At 67.5% G+C, this 26,262-nt stretch overlaps 2 protein-coding genes across 3 annotated transcripts; both read left to right on the forward strand.

The window, feature by feature from the left end:
* Window positions 1-799: 799 nt before the first annotated feature.
* CRTC2 (CREB regulated transcription coactivator 2) lies at window positions 800-9,908 on the forward strand. The gene is made up of 14 exons (XM_082298440.1): window positions 800-973; window positions 3,524-3,625; window positions 3,809-3,919; window positions 4,024-4,085; window positions 4,347-4,415; window positions 4,919-5,022; window positions 5,125-5,154; window positions 5,249-5,328; window positions 5,450-5,499; window positions 5,707-5,951; window positions 6,548-6,972; window positions 7,717-7,920; window positions 8,137-8,311; window positions 8,608-9,908. The coding sequence occupies exons 1-14, from the start codon at window positions 803-805 to the stop codon at window positions 8,826-8,828; spliced, it is 2,049 nt and encodes a 682-aa protein (XP_082154566.1). The 5' UTR covers window positions 800-802; the 3' UTR covers window positions 8,829-9,908.
* A 632-nt stretch (window positions 9,909-10,540) lies between these two features.
* DENND4B (DENN domain containing 4B) lies at window positions 10,541-25,708 on the forward strand. 2 transcript variants are annotated; one of them, XM_082298903.1, is made up of 27 exons: window positions 10,541-10,614; window positions 11,640-11,949; window positions 12,460-12,712; window positions 12,795-12,864; window positions 13,360-13,529; window positions 13,687-13,928; window positions 14,008-14,074; window positions 14,152-14,210; window positions 14,293-14,437; window positions 15,906-16,081; window positions 16,175-16,275; window positions 16,609-16,824; window positions 17,011-17,156; window positions 17,305-17,444; window positions 17,519-17,642; window positions 17,872-18,078; window positions 18,696-18,824; window positions 18,905-19,049; window positions 19,408-19,919; window positions 20,025-20,147; window positions 20,941-21,116; window positions 21,329-21,446; window positions 22,365-22,598; window positions 22,717-22,816; window positions 23,755-23,920; window positions 23,992-24,056; window positions 24,864-25,708. In XM_082298903.1, exons 2-27 carry the CDS (start codon window positions 11,654-11,656, stop codon window positions 25,007-25,009), a joined length of 4,326 nt encoding a protein of 1,441 aa, XP_082155029.1. In that variant the 5' UTR covers window positions 10,541-10,614; window positions 11,640-11,653; the 3' UTR covers window positions 25,010-25,708. The 2 variants fall into 2 exon arrangements, with proteins under 2 accessions (XP_082155029.1, XP_082155030.1); XM_082298904.1 differs by lacking the exon at window positions 16,609-16,824.
* The last annotated feature ends 554 nt before the right edge of the window (window positions 25,709-26,262 follow it).

The following is a 26,262-nucleotide window of genomic DNA, read 5'->3' on the forward strand; positions in this document are numbered from 1 at the left end:
TTCCTCAAGGGGAGACCCTGTCCGGCCTGGGATCCCCCATTCTTGCTCTCGGACACACCCATGGGAATTCATATCCCACCCCGCACCCCCTTTTCCGAAGTGCCAAAGTGCCTCTCCCAGTGCCGTGCCTCAGTTTCCCCGTCTGCACAAGGGACCGGTGCTGTGACCCCCCCTCAGGATCCCCGGAGGGGGTGAGCGTTTCCCCCACCCCCCCCATAACCACAAGTGCCCTTATGGACCCCCCCGGATTTGGGGGTGTTGGATGAAGCAAATAAAGGACTGAACCCACAAGTGCTGCCTCTGCCTGGGGAGGGCGGGATGGGATTTGGGGTGCGTGTCAAAGTGTCCTCCCCTTGCCCCCCAGGATATGTGGGCTGGGGGAGTCTGGTTCCCCCTAATTTGGGGGGTGGGGGGTGTCTGCTCTGTTCCCAGGCAGGGGGCGGGGGGTGACCCCGGTGTACCCCCCAATGCCCCCCCCCATTTCAGAGCCCCCCATCCTTGTTCCCCTCAATCCCCGGAACAGCCCAGGCCACGCCCCTTCCGATGGCCACGCCCCTTTCCCCGCCCCCCGCCCGGCTGCCGCGCGGTGCTCTCCGGGACTTGTAGTCCCCAGCTCCCTCACCGCCCAGTACTCCGTAACCTGGCGCCTCCATTTCCCAGCGCTCCCTGCGTCGCGCCCGGACAGACCGGTAGGAGTTGTAGTCCAAGCGCTCCGCACACCCCGTTGTTGGCGCTGCCCGCCGAACTACAGATCCCGGCGTGCCGCGCGCGGCGGCGGCGGCGGAGCGGCGGAGCGGGGAAGATGGCGGCGGCGGGCGCGGGGGCCGGGCCCGGGCCCGGCGCGGGACCCTCGGCAGGAGCCGGTGCGTCCAACCCGCGCAAGTTTAGCGAGAAGATCGCACTGCAGAAGCAGCGGCAGGCGGAGGAGACCGCGGCCTTCGAGGAGGTCATGATGGAGATCTGCTCCACACGGGTGAGGACGGGCCGCCGCGCCGGATGCGCCGCGGGGCGGGGGGGGGGCCGGGGCGGCGGGGCCGTGAGGGGCTGCGGGGAACCGGGGCTGAGGGGGTGGGGGGAGCCGGGGGAATCGTGAGGGGCTGAGGGGGGGTTCTTGAGGAGCTGGCGGGGGCCGTGATTTGAGGGGTCGTGAGGGGACGGGGGGAGGGGGCGAGGTTGTGGAGGGGCTGCCGGGGTCGTGAGGGGTGGGGGGGGCCTGTGAAGAATTTGGGGAGGGGGTTAGAGGGGCCTAGGGAGGCTGTGAAGGTGTTGGGGGGGGGGAGTTGGAGGGGTCGAGGGGTGCTCCGAAGAATTTGGCTTGGGGGTAGGAGGGTCCGGAGGGGTTCTGAAGGATTTTGGGGGGGGTTTGTGCGAAGGGTTGGAGGGGGCTGTGAAGATTTTTGGGAGGGGGTTAGAGGGGTCCAGGGGGGCTCCCGGTGGATCCCGGCGTGTCCCGCGTGCCGGCGGCGCTTCCAAGCGCAGCTCCCGGAGTTGGGGTGGGAAAAGGATCCCTGATCCCTCGGATGCCACCCCGCGTCCCCCTCCGTGAGGCTCCGGGCTCTGTCCCTGTCCCCCGGGGGACCCTCGGGATCCTTCCCGGATTCTGCGGGATCCGGCGGATGCTTCATCCTGGCTGATGCTCAGCCTGAGCTCGGCTGGAGCCTGGGACAGGATCCTGGGAGCTGATCCTGGCGTGGGATCTGGGATGGGATCTGGGATAGCTCCCACTCAGCAGCTCCGGGAAGGGCGAGTGCTGCCTCCGAGGGAAGCTCGGAGGGATCCTGGGGTATCGGGAAGGCCGGGAATGCTCCAGATGTGCTTTCCCAGGCAGGGGAAGCATCGGGAGGGGCTGCTCAGGAGCTGCCCCGCGAAACCGATGGGAATTTCGTGTCCGTGATGCCGGGTTTTGCTGGAATTTGATGCTTCCCGGCAAAACTGCAGGGTGGATGAGCGAGGACGCGGAGTGTGGAATCCGGGGAGAAGCTCTCCCAGGGGATGGGGGCAGCTCTGTCGCTGGGAAGATCCAGGGAAAATCCAGTAGAGCTTTAAAAACCGGGAATTTTTGGTTCGAAGAGCCCCAAATTTGCAGGGAGCCGGGATCTGGGATGTCACCGGCACGGTGACAGCGACATCCTTGGAGAGTTTGGGAATGGGCTGGAGCTTTCTGTCCGTTCTTGGGGAGTTTAGGAATGGGGTGGAGCATCCCTGGAGAGTTGGGGAATGGGCTTCTGCCATGCTTCCATCCCCAGGGATTTTGGGAATGGGCCGGAGCCTCCGGCCCTGTTTGCAGAGCAAACAGCTGGTTAATGTGCAGCCGGGGCAGCAGGACTGTCCTGATCCCTGCCTGGAACCATTCCTCCGGGAATTCATTCCCTAATCCCTTCCTGGGATGCTTCTTCTGGGAGTTCCTTCCCTAATCCCTGCTGATTCCTCCGGGATCTGTTCCCCGCATGTGGGATCCGCAGCCCCCCAAGCTTTGCTCCACAATTCCTGGAGTTTTTCCTGGCTGTTTCTGAGCTGCTCCCGGATTCCAGGCTCCTGCAGGGATCCTGGCTCGGAGCTCGGAGCGCAATCCCAAGACCTTAAGCCCCAGCGCAGCTCCGGGCACTAATCCCACCAGCTGCTGCCTAAATCTCCTGGTTTTTGGGTTGTTTTCCTTGTTTTGCCTTCTGGATCTGGATTTCTACGGTTTTAAGCTCAGGAATTTGGTGTTTCCCATTTCTCAGCTGCTTTTTGGGCTTCAGCTTCTCTTTCCCTGGGATTTCTCCAGGCGCTGAGGAGCAACAGCTCTTGGATCTACTCAGGGACCTCCAGCTCCGAAGGGAAAGGGGGTTTGGGTGGGTCGGGATCAGGGAAACCCTCCTTCCCTGTGGATTGGAATGGGGAAACCCTTCCTCCCTGCGGGTTTGATCAGGGAAACTCTTCTCCATCAGGATGCCAGAGGGAGGGATTGGGCCATCCCCTGGTGCTGGAGGGGTGGTGGGGGCCGTTCCTTTTCCAGGATGCCGGGATGAGGCCCCTGCCCGGGGGGACTGCAGGGTCCCGGCTCTCCCGGCGGTGTTTTCCTGGGATCCCCTTATCTCCCGCTGCGCTTTGCTGTGACTCCTTCCCCCGGCCTTGAGTCCCGCTCCGGGCTGGAATCTCCAGGATGGCCTTGGCGTGGACGAGGGTGCCCGCTGGAAAATCCCTGCGGATCCGTGGGGATGGGCTGATCCCGGAGCCTGTCCGGGACGGGGGGAACGCGGGGGCTGCCGGGCTCAGGCTCTCCTTCGGGAATGCGGAACGTGAATCCCCGCTACGCGTTCCTGACCCTCATCCATCCTGCTCTGAGCGCCCATGGATGCAGGAAGGCGTCTCTGGAGTGGGAAGGCGATCCAATGGATCCACAGATCCAACGTGGGGAGCGATGCTGTGCAGGAAGGGGAGCGTGGGTGTCCCACGGAGCTGTGAGGGGCAGTTTGAGGGGTCCTGGATCCCCCAAGGCCCCCCTGACGTGTCCCCCCCGTGTCCCCGTGTGTCTCCTCAGCTGCAGGCGCAGAAGCTGCGGCTGGCCCACAGCCGGGGGCCCTTCTACAGCGGCTCCCTGCCCAACGTCAACCAGATCGGCACCGGCGTTCCCGAATTCCAGGTGATCCCCAGCAGGATCGGGGGGCTGGCAGCGTCTGGGGTGGGGAACCGGCGGCTGGGGGGACTGAGAGGAGCCAGCTTGGGGATGGATGGGGACAAGGGGGTGTTCCCTAATCCCTTCACCCGCTCCCAGTTCTGGGACTGAGCCCCCTTCCCAGGTGGAATCACCTCCCCTTCTCCGCAGGGTCCGTCGCCGCTGGATTCCACGCGGAGCACGCGGCACCACGGGCTGGTGGAGCGCGTCCAGCGGGACCCGCGCCGGATGATGTCCCCCCTGCGCCGCTACGTCCGGCAGATATCCTTTGTCCCGTGTCCCCAGCGCCGTCCCGGCGCTCCCGCCCTCCCCTCGGGATTCGGGAGCCCCCGGCTCTCCGTGTGGCCCTTAACGTGTCCCCCCACATCGACAGCTCTCCCTACGGACCCACGTACCTGTCACCTCCGCCCGAGCCCAGCTGGAGGAGGTAATCCCCTGCTTTCCCTGCATCCCCGGTGCCCCTTCCCATCCTGGAGGTTTGGGAATGGAAGAGGCCCCGGCACAGGCTCCGGCTCTGTCCCTGGAGTGTCTCTGTCCCAGTGCGGGGTGTGACAGCCACGTCCCTGTCCCCATCCCGTGCCATGGCAGGGAATGAGGTCATGGGTCACGGAAGGGGTGTCCTGCCTCCTCCATGGCTCCTCGTCCCCCATCCCCTTGCCTCCCCTAATCCCACTTTCTCCCTCCTCAGGACCATGCCCTGGAGCAATTTCCCGATGGAAAAAGGACATTTATTCCGGCTGCCCTCGGCTCTCAACAGGTAATGGATTGTTTGATCCTGTTTTATCCCTGTCCCCGAGCCAAACTCCAGCCATTCCTTGGGACCCTTGGGGAGGAGGTGGCCCTGGAGACCCCTGAAGAGGCCCCAGAACCCCCCTGGGGAGAAGGTGGCCCCCAACTCCCCCTTAGGGCCCCCCACTGGAGGGGTCCCTTTTCCTCCCCTGTGCCACAGCTGAACAATGTCCCTCTTTGTCACTCGCCCCGGCAGCCTTGTCCCAGCCCTCCCCTGCCTCCTCCGCCTCAGAACAACTCACTGGGAACACACGGGCTGCCCCCACCCCTAAAGGGTCCCCAGGGGGGTTCCAGTGGGTCCTGTTGTCCCCCCACGCTGAGGGTGAAGGAGGAGACAGGACCAGAGCCGGTCTGGTGGCACAGGGAGAGGGACCCCAGTGGGGAGGGGGCTCAGGAATGGCAGAAGGGGCTGGGGCTGGGGCAGGGGGGCTGGGGCCGGGCCCGGATCCGTGCAGCTCTTCCCGTTTGCAGGACGAATTCCGACTCGGCGCTGCACACGAGCGTGATGAACCCCGCGCCCCAGGACGCCTACCTGGGCCCCTCGCAGGCTGGGCCCCCCCCTGGCCGCCGCACCGGTGAGCTCCCCTCACCCCCTGCACCCCTCAGGGGCTCTGGGGAGGGGTCCCAGTGCAGCCCCCTCCCCTTCGTGCTCTCCTGACCCTCCTGCTCCCCCACAGGTTTCCTGGACGGGGACTCGGACAGCAAAGGTGAGCCTGGCCCCCACCTGTGTCCCCAGGTCCTCTCTGGTGTCTCCCCCCTCTGTGTCCCCCTCATCCCACTGACCCCTGTTCCTGTTCTCAGTGTTTCTTTTCCAAGTGCCTCCCATCGAAGAGAACTTCGACGACAACAAGCACTCGCTGAAGCCCTGGGACACCAAGAAGGTGGGTGGGGATGTGGGGATGTCCCCCTGTGTCCCCCCCCTGTGTCTCCCCGTGTTCCCCCCTTGCTGTCCCCCACCCCTGTGGCCTGGCCTGGCCTCATTCCTGTACTTTGATCCCACAGCTCTCTTCCTCCTCAGCCCGGCCCCGCTCCTGCGAGGTCCCGGGAATCCAGTGAGTGCCGGGAGGGGCTGGGATGGGGATCCCGGGGAGGGGTTGGAGGTAGGGAAAGGGTTGCTGGGGATGGGGGATGTTTGGGAGCGGGTGGGTACTGGGGAGGGGCTGGAGCTGGGCAGGAGGACACTGGGGGACACTGGGGAGGGGCTGCTGGGGGAGGCAGCCCCGTTCCTGCCCTGATCCTGTCTCTCCCCCCTCCCCCAGCATATTCCCATCCCCGGATCAACCTGCCAACGTGCCCCTCATGCCCTCGGCCCTCAACACGGGCGGGTCCCTGCCTGACCTGACCACGCTGCACTTCCCATCCCCCCTGCCCACCCCTCTGGACCCTGAGGAGGCCCCGTATCCCCCCCTGAGCGGGGGCAGCAGCACCTCCAACCTGGCCACCACCATGACCCACCTGGGCATCAGCGGCACCGGCGGCGTCGGGCTGGGCTACGACCCCCCAGGTGAGCCAGGACCCCTCCCCACACCGGGGGCACACGGAGAGGCCAGAGACGATCCCGAGGCTGGGAACTGCTGTGGGGGACACAGAGAGCCCCTGGCCAGTGTCCAGAAAAGATGGGGACCCCCTGGCCAGTGTGGGGGGGACACAAAAATGTCCCCCAGGTGTCCCGGGGCAGCTGTGGCAGCAATCGGCAGCTCCAGGAATCCCAGTCTGGGATGGAGGCTCGGCAGTCTGGGAGCGGGGTGGGGATGGGGTCCGATGGATTTGGGGGTGCCATGGGTGTGGGGGGGAGCCCAGCTCCCACCCTGTTGCCCTCCTGCTCTGTGGGGTCCAATGGCACTGTGGGGGCCTGGGGGGAGCCCGGCTCTCATTCCGTGGGGTCTGACGGCGTCAGGGGCCTCGCAGGGGTCTGGGAGGAGCCCCGGTGCCCCTTCACGCCGCTGTCCCCCTGCCCGGGGTGTGTGTCCGTCCCTGTGTCCGTCTCCATCGTTTTGGTCACTTCATCCCCCTCCATCCCCCTGGGAGCCCCGTCCGGGCCTTCCTGGGGCGTGGGGCCGTGCCGGGGGGTAACGGTGCTCTCTGTTTTTGTCCCCACAGGACTCCCCTCACCTCTGCAGAGCTCCCTGAGTAACCCGTCCCTGCAGTCCTCCCTGAGCAATCCCAACCTCCAGGCCTCCCTGCGCAGCCCCTCGCTCCAGGCCTCCCTCAGCAACCCCTCGCTCCAGTCCTCCCACAGCAGCTCCTCCATCCCCTCCTCTCTCTCCAACCAGTCCCTGCCTTCCTCCCTGTCCTCCTCGCTCTCCAACCCCTCGCTGCCCACATCCCCCAGGAGCCAGCCCCTCCAGTCCTCGCCCAGCAACCCCAGCCTGCCCTCGGGGCTGGGGGGCTCCTTCGCGGCCACCTCGCCGCGCCGGCGGGTCCCGCTCAGCCCCCTGTCCCTGCCCGTGGCCGGCGACTGCAGACGGCAGCACCCCAAACAGTTCTCACCAACAATGTCACCCACATTGTCCTCCATCACCCAGGTACGCATCGTCCCCACGCTCCAGCGCCGCCGCCTCCGCCTCCTCTTCCTCGGCCTCTTCCTCGTCCCCCTTCTCTTCCTCATCCCCTGTTCCTCTTCCTCGTTCTCTTCCTCATCCTCGTCGCCTTCCTCCTTTCATCTTCCTTCTCCTCCTCCTCATCCTCCGTGTTGTCCTCGCACTCCTCCTCTTCCACTTCCTTGTCCCCTTGCTCCTCATCCTCTTCCCCATCTTCCTCTTTTTCCTCCTCCTTTTCTTCCTCTTCTTTGTCCTGTTCTTCCTTCTTTCTCCTCTTCCCCATCCTTGTCCTCCCTGTCATCATCTTCGACCTCTTCTTCATCCTCTTCCTCGTCTTCATCCTCCTCCTCCTTGTCCTGTTTGACCTCAACTTCCTCGTCCCTTTCCTCCTCCTCCTCCTCCTCCTCCTCCTCCTCCTCCTCCCCCCTTTCACTTTCTCGTCTCGTTTCCATCCTCATCTCACCCACACCCCAGGGCCCCCCCCTCGCCCCCACCCCCCCACGGGCCCCCCTGCGTGCTCAGGGCCAGTGGGGGGGACCCCCGGTGTCCCTCCCAGCCCCCCCACTCCCCTCAGAGGGGACCCCGGCCCGCCCTGGGATCCGGGTGCAGCCGTGGCTGAGTTCGGGGGTCTCAGGGACGGCTCCCGCCGCCGGTGCCGGGGGGGCCGGGGGAAGCCCCCCACGCTCGGGGGGGCCGGTGCTGACCCCCCCCTCCCCATTGTCTCTGCAGGGCGTCCCCCTGGACACCAGCAAGCTGCCGGCGGACCAGCGGCTGCCGCCGTACCCCTACGGCCAGCCGGGAATGCTGCTGGGCTCCCAGCCCCCGCCGCGGGCCCCCGCGCCCCCCCAACGCCCCTACAACCCCCCGTACCCCCCCGGCACCGCCCTGGGGCAGCCCCTGGCACAGCCCCCCAGCGACTTCGGCCTGGGCAGCGTGAGTGGGGATGTGGGGATGGGGACCTCTCTAAGGGGGGTCGCTGGGGGGGGCTGTGGGGATGGGGACCCTGAGTTCAAGAGGGTCATCTGGGGGGTGGACATAGGGTCAGGGGACCCTCCATGGGGTCTGGAGATCCTCTGGGTGGGTCACCAGGGGGGAGATGGGGACAGGGCACCCTTTGTGGGGTCACTCCTAATGTGTCCCTCCCCACAGCTGGAGCAGTTCGGGATCGGGGAGAGCCCCCCCGGGAACAGCGGAGGGTTCCCCGAGGAGTTGGGGGCCCTGAGTTACCCCCCGAGCGAGGGGGGCTACGACCCCCCAGGCCTGAACCGCCCAAACCTGAGCAACTGCAGCCGCCACGGCCCCATCCCCAACATCATCTTCACAGGTGGGGGTCCCTGGGGTGTCCTGGGAGGGGGGGGCTGGGGGCTCTGAGAGGGGAGCTGGGTGTCACAGGGGGTCTGTGGGGTGTCACGGGTGGGTGGCTGGGCTGGGAGCTTGGGGAGGGGGGCACAGGGTGGCACAATGTGGCTGGGCTGGGGGCTGTTTGGGGACATCACAGGAGGTGGGGTGGGGGCTTGGAGCGGTGCCTCGGGGGTCCCTGGGGTGTCACGGGGGGCGTTTGGCCTGGGGTCTCTGCGGGGTCGTGCTGACCCCCGTGTCCCCCCCCACCCTTCCCCGCAGGCGACTCCCCCCCCGGGCTGTCGAAGGAGATCGCCACGGCGCTGGCGGGGGTGCCGGGCTTCGAGGTGGAGGGGGGGTCTCTGGGGGGTCTGGGGGGGCTGGAGGAGGAGCTGCGCATCGAGCCGCTGACGCTGGACGGGCTGAGCATGCTGAGCGACCCCTGCGCGCTGCTCACCGACCCCGCCGTCGAGGACTCCTTCCGCTCCGACCGCCTGCAGTGAGCCCGGGGGGGCCCCGGCCCCGTGCCCCCCCCGCCATCCCCGCCCCCCGGCCCCACCGCCCGCTGCGCTCCCGCTGAAACGCCCGGGACAACCCTGGGAAAACGCCGGGAAAACCCCGGGAAAACGCCGGGAAAAGCGGGCACGGGCTGCTGTGAGGGCACCCCGAATCTGGCTGGACAGGGCTGTGACTGCCCCCAGCGAGCCCCGGGGGGGGGCCCAGCACCGTGAGCCCCCCTCCCCAATTCCTGCCTCCAGACCCCAGCGGTCGCTGTTCTCCTGGGAAAACCCTGGGAAAAGCGGGCAGGGGGCTCCAGCCGGGCGCTGCCGGCCCTATGGACCCTCCAGACTGTTGCTGTCAAGGGCTCTGACTGCCTCCAGCGAGCCCGGGGGGGCCCTGCCGCCACGACCCCCCCCCCAATTCCCACTCCGGGACTGCCCCTCGGCCCCACCAGTCACTGTTCTCCTGGGAAAATCCTGGGAAAAGTGGGGAGGGGGTTCCAGCTGCAGCTGTCAAGGGCTCCTCCTGCTCCATCCGACTCCAGCGAGGCTGGGGGGGGGTCCCCAGCACCACGACCCCCCCCCCCCCCCCCAAGTTCCCACCCCCCAGCCCCCACCGGTCCCTGTTCTCCCCAAAAAAACCCCGGGGCCGCCTCAAGAGCCAGGAAAATTGGGGAGGGGGAGACAATCCAGGCACCCTATGCCCCCCCCCCCCCCCCCCAACACCAAGCCTGGGGGGTTCCACCCAGAGCCCCTCCCCTAATTCCCACCCCCAGACCCGACCAGGCACTGTTCTCCTGGGAAAACCCTGGGAAAATTGGGGAGGGGGGGGCAATCCAAGCACCCCCAGCCCCCAAACCCCGGTGAGGGGGTCCCGGCCCCCCCGGGGTGGCTGTACATAACCCCGTAGGTAGAGACCCCCGGGGGGGGGGGCGGGGGAGGGGGGGGCTGCTTCTGCCTTTACTTTATCATTTTTCCGGCTAATCATCATGTTTAAGGAGAAATCCCGCTCCCCCCCCCCCAATATGTACCCCCAGCCCCCCCCCCCACCCCCCCAAATTACCCAGCTGCCGGGGACGTGTAGAAAGCACTTGTAACTTTGCCCCCCCCTCCCCCAAATTGCCCTCCCCCCGCCCCGGGGGAGCACGGGGGGGGAAGGGGGGGGCCCCCGTCCGCGGGTGGGGGGCCCTGGGCCCCCCCCGGAGGGAGCCAGAGTGATTTATTATTATTATTATTTTTTAAAATATATTCTATGTTAATTAAATGCCCCCGCCGGCGCGTGGTTGATTTTGGGGGGGTTACAAGGGGGGGGGTTCAGCTGCTCCAGCTCCTCCCCCCCCACCCCCAGCTCTGCCAGGCTGTGGGGCTGGGGTCACTTAGTGGGGAGGGAATAAGGGGGTCCCTAATGGGACCATTTTGGGGGGGGAGGAATGGGATTTCTTACTGGGGAGGCAATGGGTTCTTGCTGGGGGGGGTAATGGGGTCCCCCATGTGCCTTGGGAGGGGGCTCCTTGATTTTCCTGGGGAGAGTCAGAGGGGGTCTCTGGGTGACCCTGGCAGCTCCTATGGGATCTCAGGGGGGGATTCTGAGGATCTGGAGGGTCCTGGGGGGGATTTTGGGGGTCGGGGGGGGGGGGGGGGTTGGGGGTGATGTACCCTGGAGGGTACCGCGAGTCCTCCGCGCCGGCAGGGGGCGCTGTCGCGGGCGGCGGGGCCGGGCGGGCGCGCGCGGTCGCGGCCCAGCGGAGCCCAAAGACGCGGCCCCGGCCCGGCCCGGCCCGGCCCGCAGGTACCGGGTGGGAGGCCCCGGGAGGGCCGGGCTGGGGGTCCCGCGGGGCTGCGGGGGCTGCGGGGCCGGGAATGGGGCCTGCGAGGCCGGCGCCAGGACCCGGGCCGCCTGTGCGGCCTGTGGGGCCGGTGTGGGGGAGTCACCGGGAGAGGACACGGAGATGGGGACCCCGCCCGGGGGGGGGGGGGAGGGGGCGGGGGGCGGACATGGGGATGGGGGAGCCTCCGGAGGCGTCACCCGGAGGGACACGGGGACAGAGGATCCTCTGGAGGGGTCATCGGGGGGAGCACACGGGGATGGGGGACCCTCCCAGGCTCTCCGCAGGATGTGACCCCCCCCAGCCAGGGGCTGTCACTGTCCCCCCCAGGGGGTTCTGGCCGCCCCGTCTGAGGGGGTGTCACTGTTCCCAGGGGGTTGTGAGGCCCGATCCAGAGGCTGTGACCTCCATAGCCGGGGGTGCCCTCCTGGGGTCACGGTGCCACCCCCGTGGCCCTGCCAGGGGTGTCCGCGTTGGGGTCGGGGCTGTTTGGCCCCCCCGGTGTGGGGGGGCCGGGCTGACGTGGGCGTTCAGGGCCTGGCGCCCGCTTCCTTCCCCTTTCCTGCTCCCCCCCGTTCTCCGGCTCCGGAGGCTCCAGGGACCCCCCCGTGGGCAAGCCAGGGGTGCTGGGGTCGGGGAGGGGGTCTGGGGACACTGGGGGGGGCTCTGGGAACGGGGGGGGCTTTGAGGACGGGATGTTCTTCTGAGAACCGGGGGCGCTGGGGACAGGGAGGGGGCACAGGAAGGGAGCGGGTCCCCAAAGCAGGGGCGCAGCTCCCAACGCGGGGGTGCCTCAGGGTGGGCGTCCTTGCTCCGGGCACTGCCGAGGGGACCTCCCCGTGCTGGCGGGGGGTGGCTGGAAGGTTCGGGGGGTCCCCGTGTCCCGCGGCGTGACCGGAAACCTCCTCCCTTCCCGTCTCCCGGGGCAGCGGCGGGGCCGGGGCCGGGGGTAGCGGCGGGGGTGGTGGCATCGCCCGTGTCCCCGCAGATGCTGTGACAGCCATGTCGGACGAGAAGCCCCCCCAGCTCGTGGATTACTTCGTGGTGGCCGGGCTGGCGGAGGCGTCGCGGGCGCTGGAGGAGGAGCAGCAGCCGCGGCCGGCGCGGCCCGGGGAGCCCATCACGGACGTGGCCGTGATCATCCGCTCGCAGGGCGAGGAGGTGCCGCAGGGCTTCACCTGCATCGAGACCACCACGTCGGGCCACCCCGTGGACCTCAACGCTGGGCTGCTCAACAACCCCCAGATGTTCCTGTGCTACAAACGCGGCCGGGACAAACCCCCCCTGATCGAGCTGGGGTAAGTGGGGGGGGACCTGAGTCCTTCTCTGGGTCACAACAGCTCCGTGGGATGCTCCAGGGGAAGTTTGGGAAGCTGGGAAAGCACCTGAAGGTGCTGGTGGCAGTGGCTGGACAGGAGCCCACGTGTGCCCAGGCAGGCAAGAGGCCAGGGCACTGGGATTGTACCAGTGTGGGCACAGGAGCAGGGCAGGGATTGTCCCTGTGCTGGGCACTGGACTCGAGTCCACAGCCTCAGGTTGTGCCAGGGGAGTTCAGGCTGGATGTGAGGAGGAATTTCCTCCTGGAAAGGGCGGCCAGGCCTTGGAAGGGACTGCCCAGAGAAGTTTGGAGTCCCCATCCCTGGTACTGTCCAAGGAAGGGCTGGACGTTGGTCTGGGTGACCGGGTGGGGATCGGTCACAGCTCGGATTTGGTGATCCCAGAGCTCTTTCCCAGCCTGGGTCATTCCGGGATCCTGCTGTGGGACCACAGCAGCTCCTGGGGTTCCCCTCACCCTTCTCCCCCCTCAGGGTGCACTATGAGGGCAAGGACCGCCCGAAGCCGGGCTACCAGATCCTGGACACGACCCCTTACAGCCGCTCGGCCAACCTGGCCTCGGGGTCCCCGGGCCACCAGCGCACGTTCCTGACGTTCCGGCGCGCGGCCGAGCCCCCCGGCCACCACACGCTGGGGGTCACTGACATCTGCCTGGTGATGCCCAGCAAGGGCGAGAGCACCCCCCACACCTTCTGCCGCGTGGACAAGAACCTCAACACCAGCATGGTGGGTTTGGGGGGTCCCTCTCGCCCCCCCCCGGTGCTGCCCAGCCCCCGCTGACCCCCAAAACCCCGGTCCCTCCTTGCAGTGGGGCCCCGCGTTGTTCCTGTGCTACAAGATCGCCGTGGCCAAGGGCAACACGCTGGTCTACGAGGCAGGTGGGGACCTCGGGCTAGGGGTTCTGGGCCCCCCCGAGAGGAGCTGGAGTTGTTTATTGTCATTATTAATTTTTTTAAGTATTTTCCGTGTTAATTAGCCTCCCCCAGCTGGCGTGGGGCTGATTTGGGGGAGGTGCAGGAGCCCCTGGGTATCTTCAGGGGGGTTTGGGGAGCACAGGGTGGGGGCTGCCTGATCACCCCTGGGGAGACCTTGACAGGCCAGGAGTCTTTGCTAAGAGTCACTTACTGGGGAGGGGGGGACAGTGGGGTCCCTTTACTGGGAGGATTGGGGGGGTGACAATGGGGTCTTCTACTGGGGAGGGGGGACAACCGGTTTCCTGTTGGGGGGAAGTTTTGGGGGATGGTTTTGTGGAGCTGTGGGCACTCACCTGGCTGCCTCCTCTTCACTGGGGTGGGGGGAGATGACCTGGCGGGCGTCCGTGTGTCCCATGTGTCCGCGTGTCCACGTGTCCGGCCGTCCGTGTGTCCGTGCAGGGCTGCTGAGCCGCTACCCTGAGCAGGACAGCGAGTCCTTCCCTCTGCCCGAGTCGGTGCCCGTGTTCTGCCTGCCCATGGGGGCCACCATCGAGAGCTGGCCCGCGGGCACCAAGTACCCCCTGCCCGTCTTCTCCACCTTCGTCCTCACCGGCGCCTCGGGGGACAAGGCACGGCAGGACAGGGGGCTCGGGGGGGGGACGCGGGGTGGGGATCCCCACTGTCACGGGAGGGTTTGGGTCCCCACATCTCAGCACCCACATCCCCGGTGCTGTGAGACCGGGGGGATCCCCGTGCCCGGGGTGCCCTGACGGCCGCTCCCCGCAGGTCTACGGTGCTGCCATCCAGTTCCACGAGGCGTTCCCACGGGAGCGGCTGTCGGAGGCGCAGGCACTGCGCCTGGGGCTGCTCAGCGTGGTGGACCGGCGGCCGGTGCCCGGGCGATCCCTGCACACCCGCAAGAGCATCTGCGTCCTGTCCCACTGGCCCTTCTTCGACGTCTTCCGCAAGTTCCTCATGTTCATCTACCGCTACTCCATCTCGGGCCCCCACGTGCTGCCCCTGGAGACGTGAGCGTGGACAAGGGGGGTCCCGGGGGGGGCGGGGGCCGCGGTGACCCCTCCGCTGACCGGGCCGCTCCGCCCGCAGGCACATCTCCCACTTCATGCACAACGTGCCCTTCCCGTCCCCGCAGCGCCCGCGGATCCTGGTGCAGGTCAGTCGCCTGGGGAGGGACTCGTGGTGACCCCAGCGCGTCCCCGTGTCCCCCAGCACGTGTCCGTGTCCCTGCAGATGTCCCCGTACGACAGCCTGCTGCTGTGCCGGCCCGTGTCCTCCCCGCTGCCGCTCAGGTAGGGCTGGAGGGTGCCAGGGGGGTGTGGGGGGACAGGTAGGGAGGGGTTGTGGGTGACCAGGCCGTGTCCCTGCCCGCAGCGGGGCCAGTTTCCTGACGCTGCTGCAGAACCTGGGCCCCGACAACGCGGTGGCGCTGCTGGTGGCCGTCCTGACCGAGCAGAAGCTGCTCATCCACTCCCTGCGCCCCGACGTGCTGACCAGCGTGGGAGAAGCCCTGGTGGCGGTGAGTGACCGCAGGGGACGCCGCGGGGCTGGGCACCCGCCGTGCTGGGGATCCTGGTCCAACAGCGACGCTGGGGACCTGTGGCACCGGGGATTCCTGCCCCACAGCACTTGGGATCATTGTCCTGCAGTGTTGGGAACACTGATCCCACCGTGCTGGGGAGCCCCTGTGCTGGGAATCCTGGTCCCACAGCGGTGCTGGGGACCTGTGGCAACCACAGCACTTGGGATCACTGTCCTGCAGTGTTGGGAACACTGATCCCACCGTGCTGGAGAGCCCCTGTGCTGGGAATCCTGGTCCCACAGCGGTGCTGGGGACCTGTGGCAACCACAGCACTTGGGATCACTGTCCTGCGGTGTTGGGAACACTGATCCCACCGTGCTGGAGAGCCCCTGTGCTGGGAATCCTGGTCCCACAGTGGTGCTGGGGACCTGTGGCACCCACAGCACTCGGGATCACTGTCCTGCGGTGTTGGGAACACTGATCCCACTGTGCTGGGGACCCACCGTGCTGGGAATCCTGGTCCCGCAGTGGTGCTGGGGACCTGTGGCACCGGGGATTCCTGCCCCACAGCACTTGGGATCATTGTCCTGCAGTGTTGGGAACACTGATCCCACCGTGCTGGGGAGCCACCGTGTTGGGGATCCTGGTCCCACAGCGACGCTGGGGACCTGTGGCACCCACAGCACTCGGGATCACTGTCCTGCGGTGTTGGGAACACTGATCCCACCGTGCTGGGGAGCCCCTGTGCTGGGGACCTGTGGCACCCACAGCACTTGGGATCACTGTCCTGCGGTGTTGGGAACACTGATCCCACCGTGCTGGGGAGCCACCGTGTTGGGGATCCTGGTCCCACAGCGGTGCTGGGGACCTGTGGCACCCACAGCACTCGGGATCACTGTCCTGTGGTGTTGGGAACACTGATCCCACCGTGCTGGGGACCCACCGTGTTGGGGATCCTGGTCCCACAGCGACGCTGGGGACCTGTGGCACCCACAGCACTCGGGATCACTGTCCTGTGGTGTTGGGAACACTGATCCCACCGTGCTGGGGAGCCCCTGTGCTGGGAATCCTGGTCCCACAGTGGTGCTGGGGACCTGTGGCACCCACAGCACTCGGGATCACTGTCCTGCGGTGTTGGGAACACTGATCCCACCGTGCTGGGGAGCCCCTGTGCTGGGAATCCTGGTCCCACAGCACTTGGGATCACTGTCCTGCGGTGTTGGGAACACTGATCCCACCGTGCTGGGGACCTGCCCTGCTGCAGATCTCCATTCCACGGTCCCGTTTTGTGGTGCTGGGGACCTGTTGTGCCGAGGACCCCGATCCCACAGGACTGGGAATCCTGGTCCCGTGGCATCGGTGATCCTGGTCCCACAGCTCCAGAGACCCCATCCCGCGGCGCCGGGCCCCCCCATCCCACCTGGCGGGGGCCCCGCGGCGCTGACCACCCTCATCCTGTCCCCAGATGATCTTCCCCCTGCGCTGGCAGTGCCCCTACATCCCGCTGTGCCCGCTGGCGCTGGCTGACGTGCTGTGTGCCCCCGTGCCCTTCATTGTAGGCATCCACTCCAGCTACTTCGACCTCTACGAGCCCCCCCGCGACGTCATCTTCGTCGACTTGGACACCAACACCATTTTCCAGTGAGTGTCCCCAGGGCTGGGGGCGGGTGGGCCATGCTGGGGTCCTGGGGGGTGCCAGGGGGTCCCGCCCTGCCCTTGTGCCTGTGTCCCCAGGAGCGAGGAGCGGAAGCTGCTGTCGCCCCGCGCGCTGCCCCGCCGGCCCTGCAAGGTGCTGCTGGCCTCGCTGCACAGCCTGTCCCAGCAGCTGGATGAGCGTGAGTGGGGGTCCTAGGGGTGTCCTGAAGGAGTCTGGAGGGTCTGGGGGTCACCACATCCCCCACCTCTGCTGTTACAGAGTCACAAAATAGCCCAAATTGGGAGGGACCCACCAGGGTCAAAAGACACCCTGAAATCCCCCTCATCCCTGGGAACCTTTTCCAGACAGAATCAGAGCCGTGCCCTCACTCCCTCATTCCCTGAGCATCGCTTCCCAACCATTCCCCAGCCAACTGGACCCACCCCGCGGCTCTCCGGCCGCGGGACTCATCCCGTCCGCGTGTCCCCGGTGCCGACGCCGTCCCCCCCCACCCTGCGTTGTGTCCCCGCAGTGCTGAGCGCGCCGGGCGAGGAGGAGCCGCCGGAGCTGGTGCTGAGCGACGCGGAGGCCGCGGGCGCGCGCCGGGCGCAGCTGGAGCTGGAGGCACGAGCGGCCTTCCTGCGCTTCATGGCCTGCGCCCTGCGCGGCTACCGCTCCTTCCTGCGCCCCATCGCGCCCGCGCCCGCCCCGGCCGGCCGCGACGCCGGGAGCCTCTTCGCGCTGCAGGGTGCGCGGGGAAGGGGTGGGATGAGGGAGGGAACTTGCCTGGGGTGTCCCAGTGAGTCTTGACCCATGCCAGCCGTCCAGTTCCATCTCTTCTTGTCCCCATCCCATCCCTTCCTGTCCCATTCTGTCCCATCCCACCTCACCACGTCCCACGCCATCCCACTGACCCCATCGCCGTGTCCGGCAGGGTTCCTGCGCTCCCGGGAGCGGGCGTACCAGCGCTTCTACGGGCAGCTGCTGCGCACGCAGCTCTTCACGCAGTTCATCGAGGACTGCTCCTTCGCCAGCGACCGCGAGCCCTGCCTCGAGTTCTTCGACACCTGCGTGGACAAGGTGCGTCCCCGCGTCCCCTCCGCGTGTCCCTTGTGTGTCCCTCACTCCCTGCCTCGAGTTCTTCGACACCTGCGTGGACAAGGTGCGTCCCCGCGTCCCCTCCGCGTGTCCCCGCCGTGCTCCCGGTGACCCCATCACCCCTCTGCAGGTGCAGGTGGACCTGGAGAAGCCCGAGGACACGCCCCTGATGGAGCTGGATGATCCCCGGGGTGGGGAGCACACGGTGTTCATCACCCCCCCGGAGCAGCCGGCAGGGCCGGACGGGGCTGAACCCCCTGCCCGGTACAGGTGAGACCCCCCCTGTGCCCCACCCCTGCATCTTCCCTTCCCTGAACGCCCCTCACCTGTGCTCCCTCCTCCAGGTATGATGGGTTCCCCACGCTGCGCCCGGAGCTGCTGGAGCCTCCCCGGGACCCGCTGGTGGCACAGCTGTGCCAGGCCCGGAGCAGCGCCCCGAGCAGCCCCGCCCCACGGCGCACCAAGCAGGTGAGGGACAGCACCTGAGCTGGGACACCTGGCCAGGTGCCCATGTGGGAGGAGGACACTTGGACAGGGTATCCCTGCGAGCTGTGACACCTGGCCAAGTGCCCAGATGGCACAACACCTGGACAGGTGTCCCCTTAGATCTGACACCTGTCCAGGTGCCCTCCTGGACGTGGCACTGAGGGGCTCAGCTGCTCTTCCCTGACTCTCCCTCGTCCCCCGTTGTTCCCAGGAGATGAAGGTGGCCCAGCGGGTGGCCCAGAAGTCGTCGGCAGTGCCCGAGCTGTGGGCACGGTGCCTGCTGGGGCACTGCTACGGGCTCTGGTTCCTGTACCTGCCCACCCACGTGCGCGCCGCCCCCGCCAAGCTCCGCGCCCTGCAGCTCGCCTACGACGTCCTGCGCAAGATGGAGCAGCACAAGGTGGTGCTGCCCGACGAGGTGGGTCAGCTCCTGCTCCAGATCCTCCTGGAAAAGGGGATCTGGTGCTGGAATGGGGAGTGCTGGAGTCACCGAACCCGGAGGTGTCCGAGGGGCGGCTGCTGAGGGGAATGTCCAGTGCTGTGTCCAGTTCTCAGGGCAGGAGGGACTTGGAGGGGCTGGAGCGTGTCCGGAGAAGGGGAAGGGGCTGGAGTAGCAGGAGAAGGGTCTGGAAAACTCCTAAGGGAGCTGGAGGGGCTCAGTCTGGAGAAAAGGAGGCTCAGGGGGGACCTTCTGGCTTTTCCTGAGTGCAGCTGGGGGGATTTGGGATCTGATCCCAGGGAACGGGGCCAGGACAAGAGGCAACGGCTCAGGGGAGGCTCAGGGTGGATATTTGGGAAAATCCCTCCTGGAAAGGGCAGCCAGGCCTTGGGAGGGGCTGCCCAGGGAGGGTTGGAGTCCCCATCCCTGGAGGTATCCGAGGAAGGACTGGACATTGGTCTGGGTGACCAGGTGGGGATCAGACCCAACTTGGACTCAGTGATGCTGGAGCTCTTTCCCACCTGGATAACTGGGGGATTCTGAGGGTGGGGGTCGTGGCCGGGGGTGCCCCAGGCTGACGTGGCGCTGCCCCCCAGGTGTGTTACCGCATCCTGATGCAGCTCTGCGGGCAGTACGGGGAGCCCGTGCTGTCCGTGCGCGTCCTGCTCGAGATGAAACGCGCCGGCATCGTCCCCAACACCGTCACCTACGGCTACTACAACAAGGTGACCCCGAGGGGACGCGCTGGCCAGCGGTCCTGGCGGTTCCCCTGGCCACCCCTGACCACCCCGTGTCCCTCTGGCAGGCCGTGCTGGAGAGCAAGTGGCCGGCAGGGACTCAGGGAGGGCGGCTGCGCTGGGCCAAGCTCCGGAACGTGGTGCTGGGGGCGGCGCAGTTCCGGCAGCCCCTGCGGCAGCGGGAACGCCGGAGCGCCGCCGGAGACCCCCCGGGTGAGGGGCACGGGGGGAATTGGGGGGGGGGAACGTTGTCACCCCACTCACACCCCCCTTGTCCCCTCTCGAGCCCCTCTGAGTCAGGGGGCTGGGGGGGGGACACCCCATTGACTCTCCCCCATCCCCTCTTGCCAGGGGCTGAACCCCCCTGGGTTGGGGGGGTGGTTATGGGGGTCAGTGGGGGGAGAGGGGGCCTTGCCAGCCCCATTGACACCCCCTTGTACCCCCCGTGTCTGAGCCACTCCACGGATGGGAGCGATGAGGGGCTGCTGGCACCGACCCCCCCCCCCCCTTGTCCCTCCCCGCTTGTGGGCCTTGGGGGGCTGCTGGCACTGACCCCTCTGTCCCCCCACAGGTGACCAGCCTCCCCCGGCCCCCCGCCCCCCCCTGCAGCGCCAGACCACCTGGGCGGGCCGGAGCCTGCGGGACCCGGCCCCGGCCCCGCGGCTGGTCAAGAGCGGCAGCCTCAGTTTCCCCCGGGGCGAGGGGGGGACGCGGATGGGGCCGGGGGAGCCCCCCCTGCTCCCCGTGACGCCCCCCCTGCCACCTCCCCGCCCGCGGGGCCCCCCCGGCTCGGCCGACGGGAGCCTCTCGGACATCGCCACGGACGAGAGCGGCGGGGATGAGGGGCCGGCCGGGGGTCCCGGGGGGGGTCCCGGTGGGGTGACCCCACGCCGGGGCTTGGCGGCCAAGCTGCAGCAGCTGCTGTCCCCCGGGAAGCGGCCACCCCCGCGCCCCACAGAGCTCCCCCGGGAGCCCGGGGCGCGCCGGGGGTCGGAGCAGCGGGATGGGGACCCCTCCTCACGCCGCAGCCCCGCCGAGACCCTGCTGCGGCCCCGGGAGCGCCCCGAGTCCACGGCGTCGGAGGTACGGGGGGTCCGTGTGCCAACGCGTGTCCCCGTGGGTCACTGCGTGTCCCTCTGTCCCCCCAGCCGTCCTCCCTGACCCCGTGTCCCCCCTCCCCTCTACCAGAGCTCCGTGTCCCTGGGCAGTGAACTGGACCTGTCCGATGCCTCGGGGGGCAGCACCGGCGCCCCCAAATCCACGGAGCCCTCTTCGGATGGGACAGCGGGGACAGAGCCCCCTGCCCTGGAGGTGAGAGAGGGGGGGACAGAGCTTGGGTTTGGGGGGCAGAGCCCAGTTTGGGGGGCAGAGCTCGGGTTTGGGGGGCAGAGCCCATTTTGGGGGGCAGAGCCCAGTTTGGGGGGCAGAGCTCGGGTTTGGGGGGTAGAGCTTGGGTTTGGGGGGCAGAGCTCGGGTTTGGGGGGCAGAGCCCATTTTGGGGGGCAGAGCTCGGGTTTGGGGGGTAGAGCTTGGGTTTGGGGGATAGAGCTTGGGTTTGGGGGACAGAGCTCGGGTTTGGGGGGCCGGAGCCCAGTTTTGGGGGCAGAGCCCATTTTGGGGGGCAGAGCCCAGTTTGGGGGGCAGAGCCCATTTTGGGGGGCAGAGCCCGGTTTTTGGGGGGCAGAGCTCGGTTTTTGGGGGGCAGAGCCCAGTTTGGGGGGCAGAGCCCATTTTGGGGGGCAGAGCTCGGTTTTTGGGGGGCAGAGCCCAGTTTGGGGGGCAGAGCTTGGGTTTTGGGGGGCAGAGCTTGGGTTTGGGGGGTAGAGCTCGAGTTTGGGGGACAGAGCTCGGGTTTGGGGGTTAGAGCTCAGGTTTTGGGGGGTAGAGCTCAGGTTTTGGGGGGCAGAGCTCGGGTTTGGGGGGTAGAGCTCAGGTTTTGGGGGGTAGAGCTCGAGTTTGGGGGGTAGAGCTCGAGTTTGGGGGGTAGAGCTCAGGTTTTGGGGGGCAGAGCTCGGGTTTGGGGGATAGAGCTCGGTTTTTGGGGGGCAGAGCCCATTTTGGGGGGCAGAGCCCAGCTCAGGCCGCAGTGACCGGTGCCCCCCAGGTGCTGCTGTCCAGCTGCTCGCGCTGCCCGGGCTGTGCCGGGCTCGTGTTCGACGAGGAGCTCATGGCCGGCTGGACCTCGGACGATTCCAACCTCAACACCTCCTGCCCCTTCTGCTGCCGCTCCTTCGTGCCCTTCCTGAGCATCGAGATCCGCGACTTCCGACGGCCCCCCAGGTGAGACCCCCCCCCCCAGACAGCCCCAGGGACCCCCATCCTCTGCAGGGACACCCCGATGTCCTCCTGACCCCCCCGATGTCCCCGAGGTGTCCCTGACACCCCTCTTTGCTCCCCACCATCCCCTCCTCCTTCCATCCATCCTCTGGGGAACCCCAAACCTCCCCCAGTGCCCCCTATTCCTGTGACCCCCTCCCCATTCTGTCCCACAGCCCCCCCGGGGCCGGCCTGGTGCCCCCCTCCCCAGAGGGGCCGGTGCTGAGTGACCGCCGGCGCTGCCTCGAGCTGGACGAGACCCCCGAGCTGTGCAACGGCTGCGCCGACACCCCGGTACCGGGGGGACACCGGGACTGGGGGGGAAACTGGGAATGGGGAGCGGGGATTCGCCCGGGATTTTGGGTGGGGGTGTCCCAGCGGGGGCTGGGAATGGGAAGTGGGGATCCCCCCCCCCCATCCCGGTAATTTGGGGTTGGGGGAGTCCCGCCTGGGATTTGGGGTTACTGGGGGTCCCTGAAGGTGCTGTGGTGGGTCTGGGTTGGGCAGGGGTTCCTCATGGGCACAATTTGGGGGTGCCACGTGTGTGTCCCCCATTCTCAGGTCCTGGGACATTACAGGGCTGGGCAGGGGGTGTCCCATCCCCAGGATTTGGGGTTACTGGGCCATTACAGGGCTGGGCAGGGGGTGTCCCACCCCTGTAATTCAGGGGTCCCATGTGTGTTCCCCCCCCCCCCATCCCCAGGATTTGGGGTTACTGGGCCATTACAGGGCTGGGCAGGAGGTGCCCCACCCCTGTAATTTGGGGATCCCAAGCGTATCCCCCCCCATTACCAGGATTTGGGGTTACTGGGACATTACAGGGCTGGGCAGGGGGTGTCCCACCCCATCCCCAGGATTTGGGGTTACTGGGCCATTACGGGGCTGGGCAGGGGGTCCATCACCGCCACAATTTGGGGGTCCCACGTGTGTGTCCCCCATTCCCAGGTCCTGGGGCATTACAGGGCTGGGCAGGGGGTGTCCCACCCCTGTAATTTGGGGGTCCCAAGCGTATCCCCCCCATCCCCAGGATTTGGGGTTACCAGGCCATTACAGGGCTGGGCAGGGGGTGTCCCACCCCTGTAATTCGGGGGTCCCATGTGTGTCCCCCCTCCATCCCCAGGATTTGGGGTTACCAGGCCATTACAGGGCTGGGCAGGGGGTGTCCCACCACTGTAATTCGGGGGTCCCACACCTGTCCCCCCCCCTCGGCAGCCCCCGGGGCGCTGGGAGCGCGTGGCCTTCGCCTACCTGAGCCCGCTGGTGCTGCGCAAGGAGCTGGAGAGCCTGGTGGAGAACGAGGGCGGGGAGCTGCTGGCGCGCCCCGAGCTCGTGGACAGCCACCCCATCATCTTCTGGAACCTCGTGTGGTACTTCCAGCGCCTGGCCCTGCCCAGCAACCTCCCCCTGCTGCTGCTGGGCTCCCAGCACGCGCCCCGCGACCCCCAGGTGGGCTGTGGGGGGGCCACGAGGGGCTCGGGGGGGTCTGTGAGGGGTTTTGGGGTTTTGGGGTTTTGGGGGGGGTCCTGCCCGGTGCTGAGCAGCCCCCACCCCCCCGGTGCTGCAGCCCCCCGAGCCCTCCCGTGTCCGTGTGCGGCTCCTGTGGGATGTGCTGAGCCCCGACCCCGAGAGCTGCCCCCCCCTCTACGTCCTCTGGAGGCTCCACAGTGAGTGGGGAATGGGGGTATGGGAATGGGGATTGGGATGTGGGAATGGGGATTGGGATATGGGGATAGGGGATTGGGGATTGGGATATGGGAATGGGGATAGGGGAATGGGGATTGGGATAGGGGAATGGGGATTGGGATGTGGGAATGGGGATTGGGATGTGGGAATGGGGATTGGGATATGGGGATTGGGATATGGGGATAAGGGATTGGGATGTGGGGATGGGGATTGGGATATGGGAATGGGAATTGGGATATGGGGATTGGGATATGGGGATAAGGGATTGGGATATGGGAATGGGGATTGGGATGTGGGAATGGGAATTGGGATATGGGAATGGGGATTGGGATACGGGGAATGGGGATTGGGATATGGGGAATGGGGATTGGGATTGGGATTGGGATATGGGGATAAGGGATTGGGATGTGGGGATGGGGATTGGGATATGGGAATGGGGATAGGGATATGCGGATAGGGGATTGGGATATGGGAATGGGGATTGGGATATGGGGATTGGGATATGGGAATGGGGATTGGGATATGGGAATGGGGATAGGGATATGCGGATAGGGGATTGGGATATGGGAATGGGGATTGGGATATGGGGATTGGGATATGGGAATGGGGATTGGGATATGGGGAATGGGGATTGGGATATGGGGATTGGGATATGGGAATGGGGGATTGGGATATGGGGATAGGGGATTGGGATGTGGGGAATGGGGATTTGGGATTGGGATATGGGATGTGGGATTTGGGATGTGGGATGGGGATGTGGGATGGGGATAGGGGATGGGAATTTGGGAATGGGGATGTGAGATTGGGGATTTGGGAATGGGATATGGGAATGGGGATAGGGGATGGAAGGAGTGGGGCTCAAGAGCAAAGAGTGGGGTCGGGGACCCCTCGGGGTCACTCTGGCTTTGGGGTCCCCCAGGTACCATCCCCCCGCGGCTGCACCCCTGGGGCCCCCCGCCCGCCCCGTTCTCGCTGACCTTCCTCGAGGCCCTGCTGAGCCACGTGGGGCTCAACGAGGTCCACAAAGCCATCGGGCTCTTCCTGGAGACCCTCGCGGCGCCCGGAGCCCCCCAGACCCTGCACAGGTACGGACAGACCCCCCAAAAATCCCCCCCAAAAATCCCCCCCAAAAATCCCCTGAGGGCTCCTCCTCCAGGAGCATCTACCGGGAGCTGCTGTTCCTGACGCTGGCGGCGCTGGGCCGGGAGCACACGGACATCGGTGAGGGGGGACACGGGGGGCTCGGGGGGACATGGGGGGTCCGGGGGGCACCTGGGGGGCTCAGGGGGGACACAGGGGGCTCGGGGGGGCGCCTGGGGGGGCTCGGGGGGGCACAAGGGGCTTGGGGGGACACCTGGAGGGCTCGGGGGGGACACGGGGGGCTCAGGGGGGCACCTGGAGGGCTCGGGGGGCTCAGGGGGACATGGGGAGACACCTGGGGGGCTCGGGGGGACACGGGGGGCTCGGGGGCACCTGGGAGCCTCGGGGGGACATGGGGGGCTTGGGGGGGCACAGGGGGCTCGGGGGGGCACCTGGGGGGCTCGGGGGGGACACAGGGGGCTCAGGGGGCACCTGGGGGCCTCGGGGGGACACGGGGGGCTCGGGGGGGCGCCTGGGGGGCTCGGGGGGCTCAGGGGGACATGGGGAGACACCTGGGGGGCTCGGGGGGACACGGGGGGCTTGGGGGGACACCTGGGGGGCTCAGGGGGGCACCTGGGGGGGCTCGGGGGGCTCAGGGGGACACGGGGGGCTCGAGGGTACACCTGGGGGGCTCAGGTGGGCACCTGGGGGGCTCGGGGGGGCACCTGGGGGGCTCGGGGGGGACACAGGGGGCTCAGGGGGCGCCTGGGGGCCTCGGGGGGACATGGGGGGCTCAGGGGGGACACCTGGGTGGTGTTGGGGGTGCTCGGGGGGGGACACCGGGGGTGTGTAGGGAAGCATGGGAGGTTCAGGGGAGCTTTCAAAGGGGGGCACACTGGGGGGGTGTCAGGGGGTTCAGGGCTGACCCCTCTCTGTCCCCCTCCTCAGCCGCCTTCGACCGCCGGTACCGCTCGGCGCTGGGGAAGCTCGGGGGGGCCCTGGGCCGGGATGAGCTGCGGAGGCGCCGGGCGCAGCCCCCCAGCGCCAAAGCCTCCGACTGCCGCCGCACCTTCGGGGCCCCCCCAGAGTGCTGAGCGGGGATGGGACCCCCCCCCACTACCGCCCCGGGCTGGAAACCGGGAAAAAGGGACCCCCAGGATCCCTCCCCAAATGGTCCAGGGTGGGAGAAGGGACCCTCTGCACCCCAACGGGGGAATGACTCTGCCAGGGTCCCCACAAAGTGTGACAGGGACCCCCTGAGTGTTGGGGGAAGGGACCCCCCCCCCCCGGGACCCCCCTCAAATGCTCCAGGGTGGGAGAAGGACCCCCCCCCCCCGGTATTAGAGATGGGACAGAGCCCCCCGAGTGTTCCAGAGGGAAAGAAAGGACCACCAGCCCCCCCTCACCCAAAAATATTCCAGGGTGGGGAGAAGGGACCCCCGGCAACCCCCCCAGGCTCACAGCGGGTTTTATATGTCAGTGTTAATATATTTTTATTTATTTATTCACTTCCCCCCAAAGTGAGAGCACGGGTGGGACGGGCAGGGGCGGCTCTGGGTGTTTCCCCCTCCTCATTTCTGCCCCGGTTCTCCCCCCAGGGGGGGTTGGGGATGTATTTTCCCCCCCCTCAGGTGGTGACAGGGCAGCTGGGGGGGCTCTGGGTGTGTCCCCCCCTCCATCTCCACCCCTTCCGCGCCCACCGGGGTTTGGTGGCCATTGGGAGGGGGTTCGGGGCCGCCCCCTCCCCTTGCACTGTGCAATAGCAGCCCCCGCCCCAGGGGCCTGTAAATAAAAGCTGCTGCGGTATTTTCCTCGCTGTCTCCGGGGTGATTTTTTTCTTTTTTGGCGGGGGTCTGGCGATGCGGAACCCCCCCCGAGGGCGGCAATGGGGGGGAAGCTGAGGCCGTGTCCGCCATCTTGGAGCCTGGCACGGCCCGGGTGCTGCCCTCAGGCCGCCATCTTGGAACCGGGCACGGGCCATGAGGCCTCGCAAGCGCCGGGCCCTGGGCGCTGCCGCCCCGCCGGGCCGGGGGCCGTGAGGGGATTGTGCCCGGTGCCCTCGGTGCCGGGACCACCCCCAGAGCCACGCGCGGCCTCTCATCGGCGCCACGTGGGGCGGAACCGGACCGGTACTGGGCCCGGAGCCGGTACGGCGGCTGCGAGGAGCCAAAACTCCCTCACGGGCCGGGGGAGAAGTCGCGCGCCGCCACCGCGCGCCGCCCGCGATACCCGGATGTTCAGACTCGGGGACCCATTAAAGGCGCCCCGCGGGGAAGCTCGGCGCGTTTCTATTGGTACAACGAGACGTCAGTCATTGCGAAAACAGCCAATAAAAGTTAGAAGGCGG

This window comes from Coloeus monedula (assembly GCF_965178545.1).
Source record: "Coloeus monedula genome assembly, chromosome: 29".
Lineage (NCBI taxonomy): Eukaryota > Metazoa > Chordata > Aves > Passeriformes > Corvidae > Coloeus > Coloeus monedula.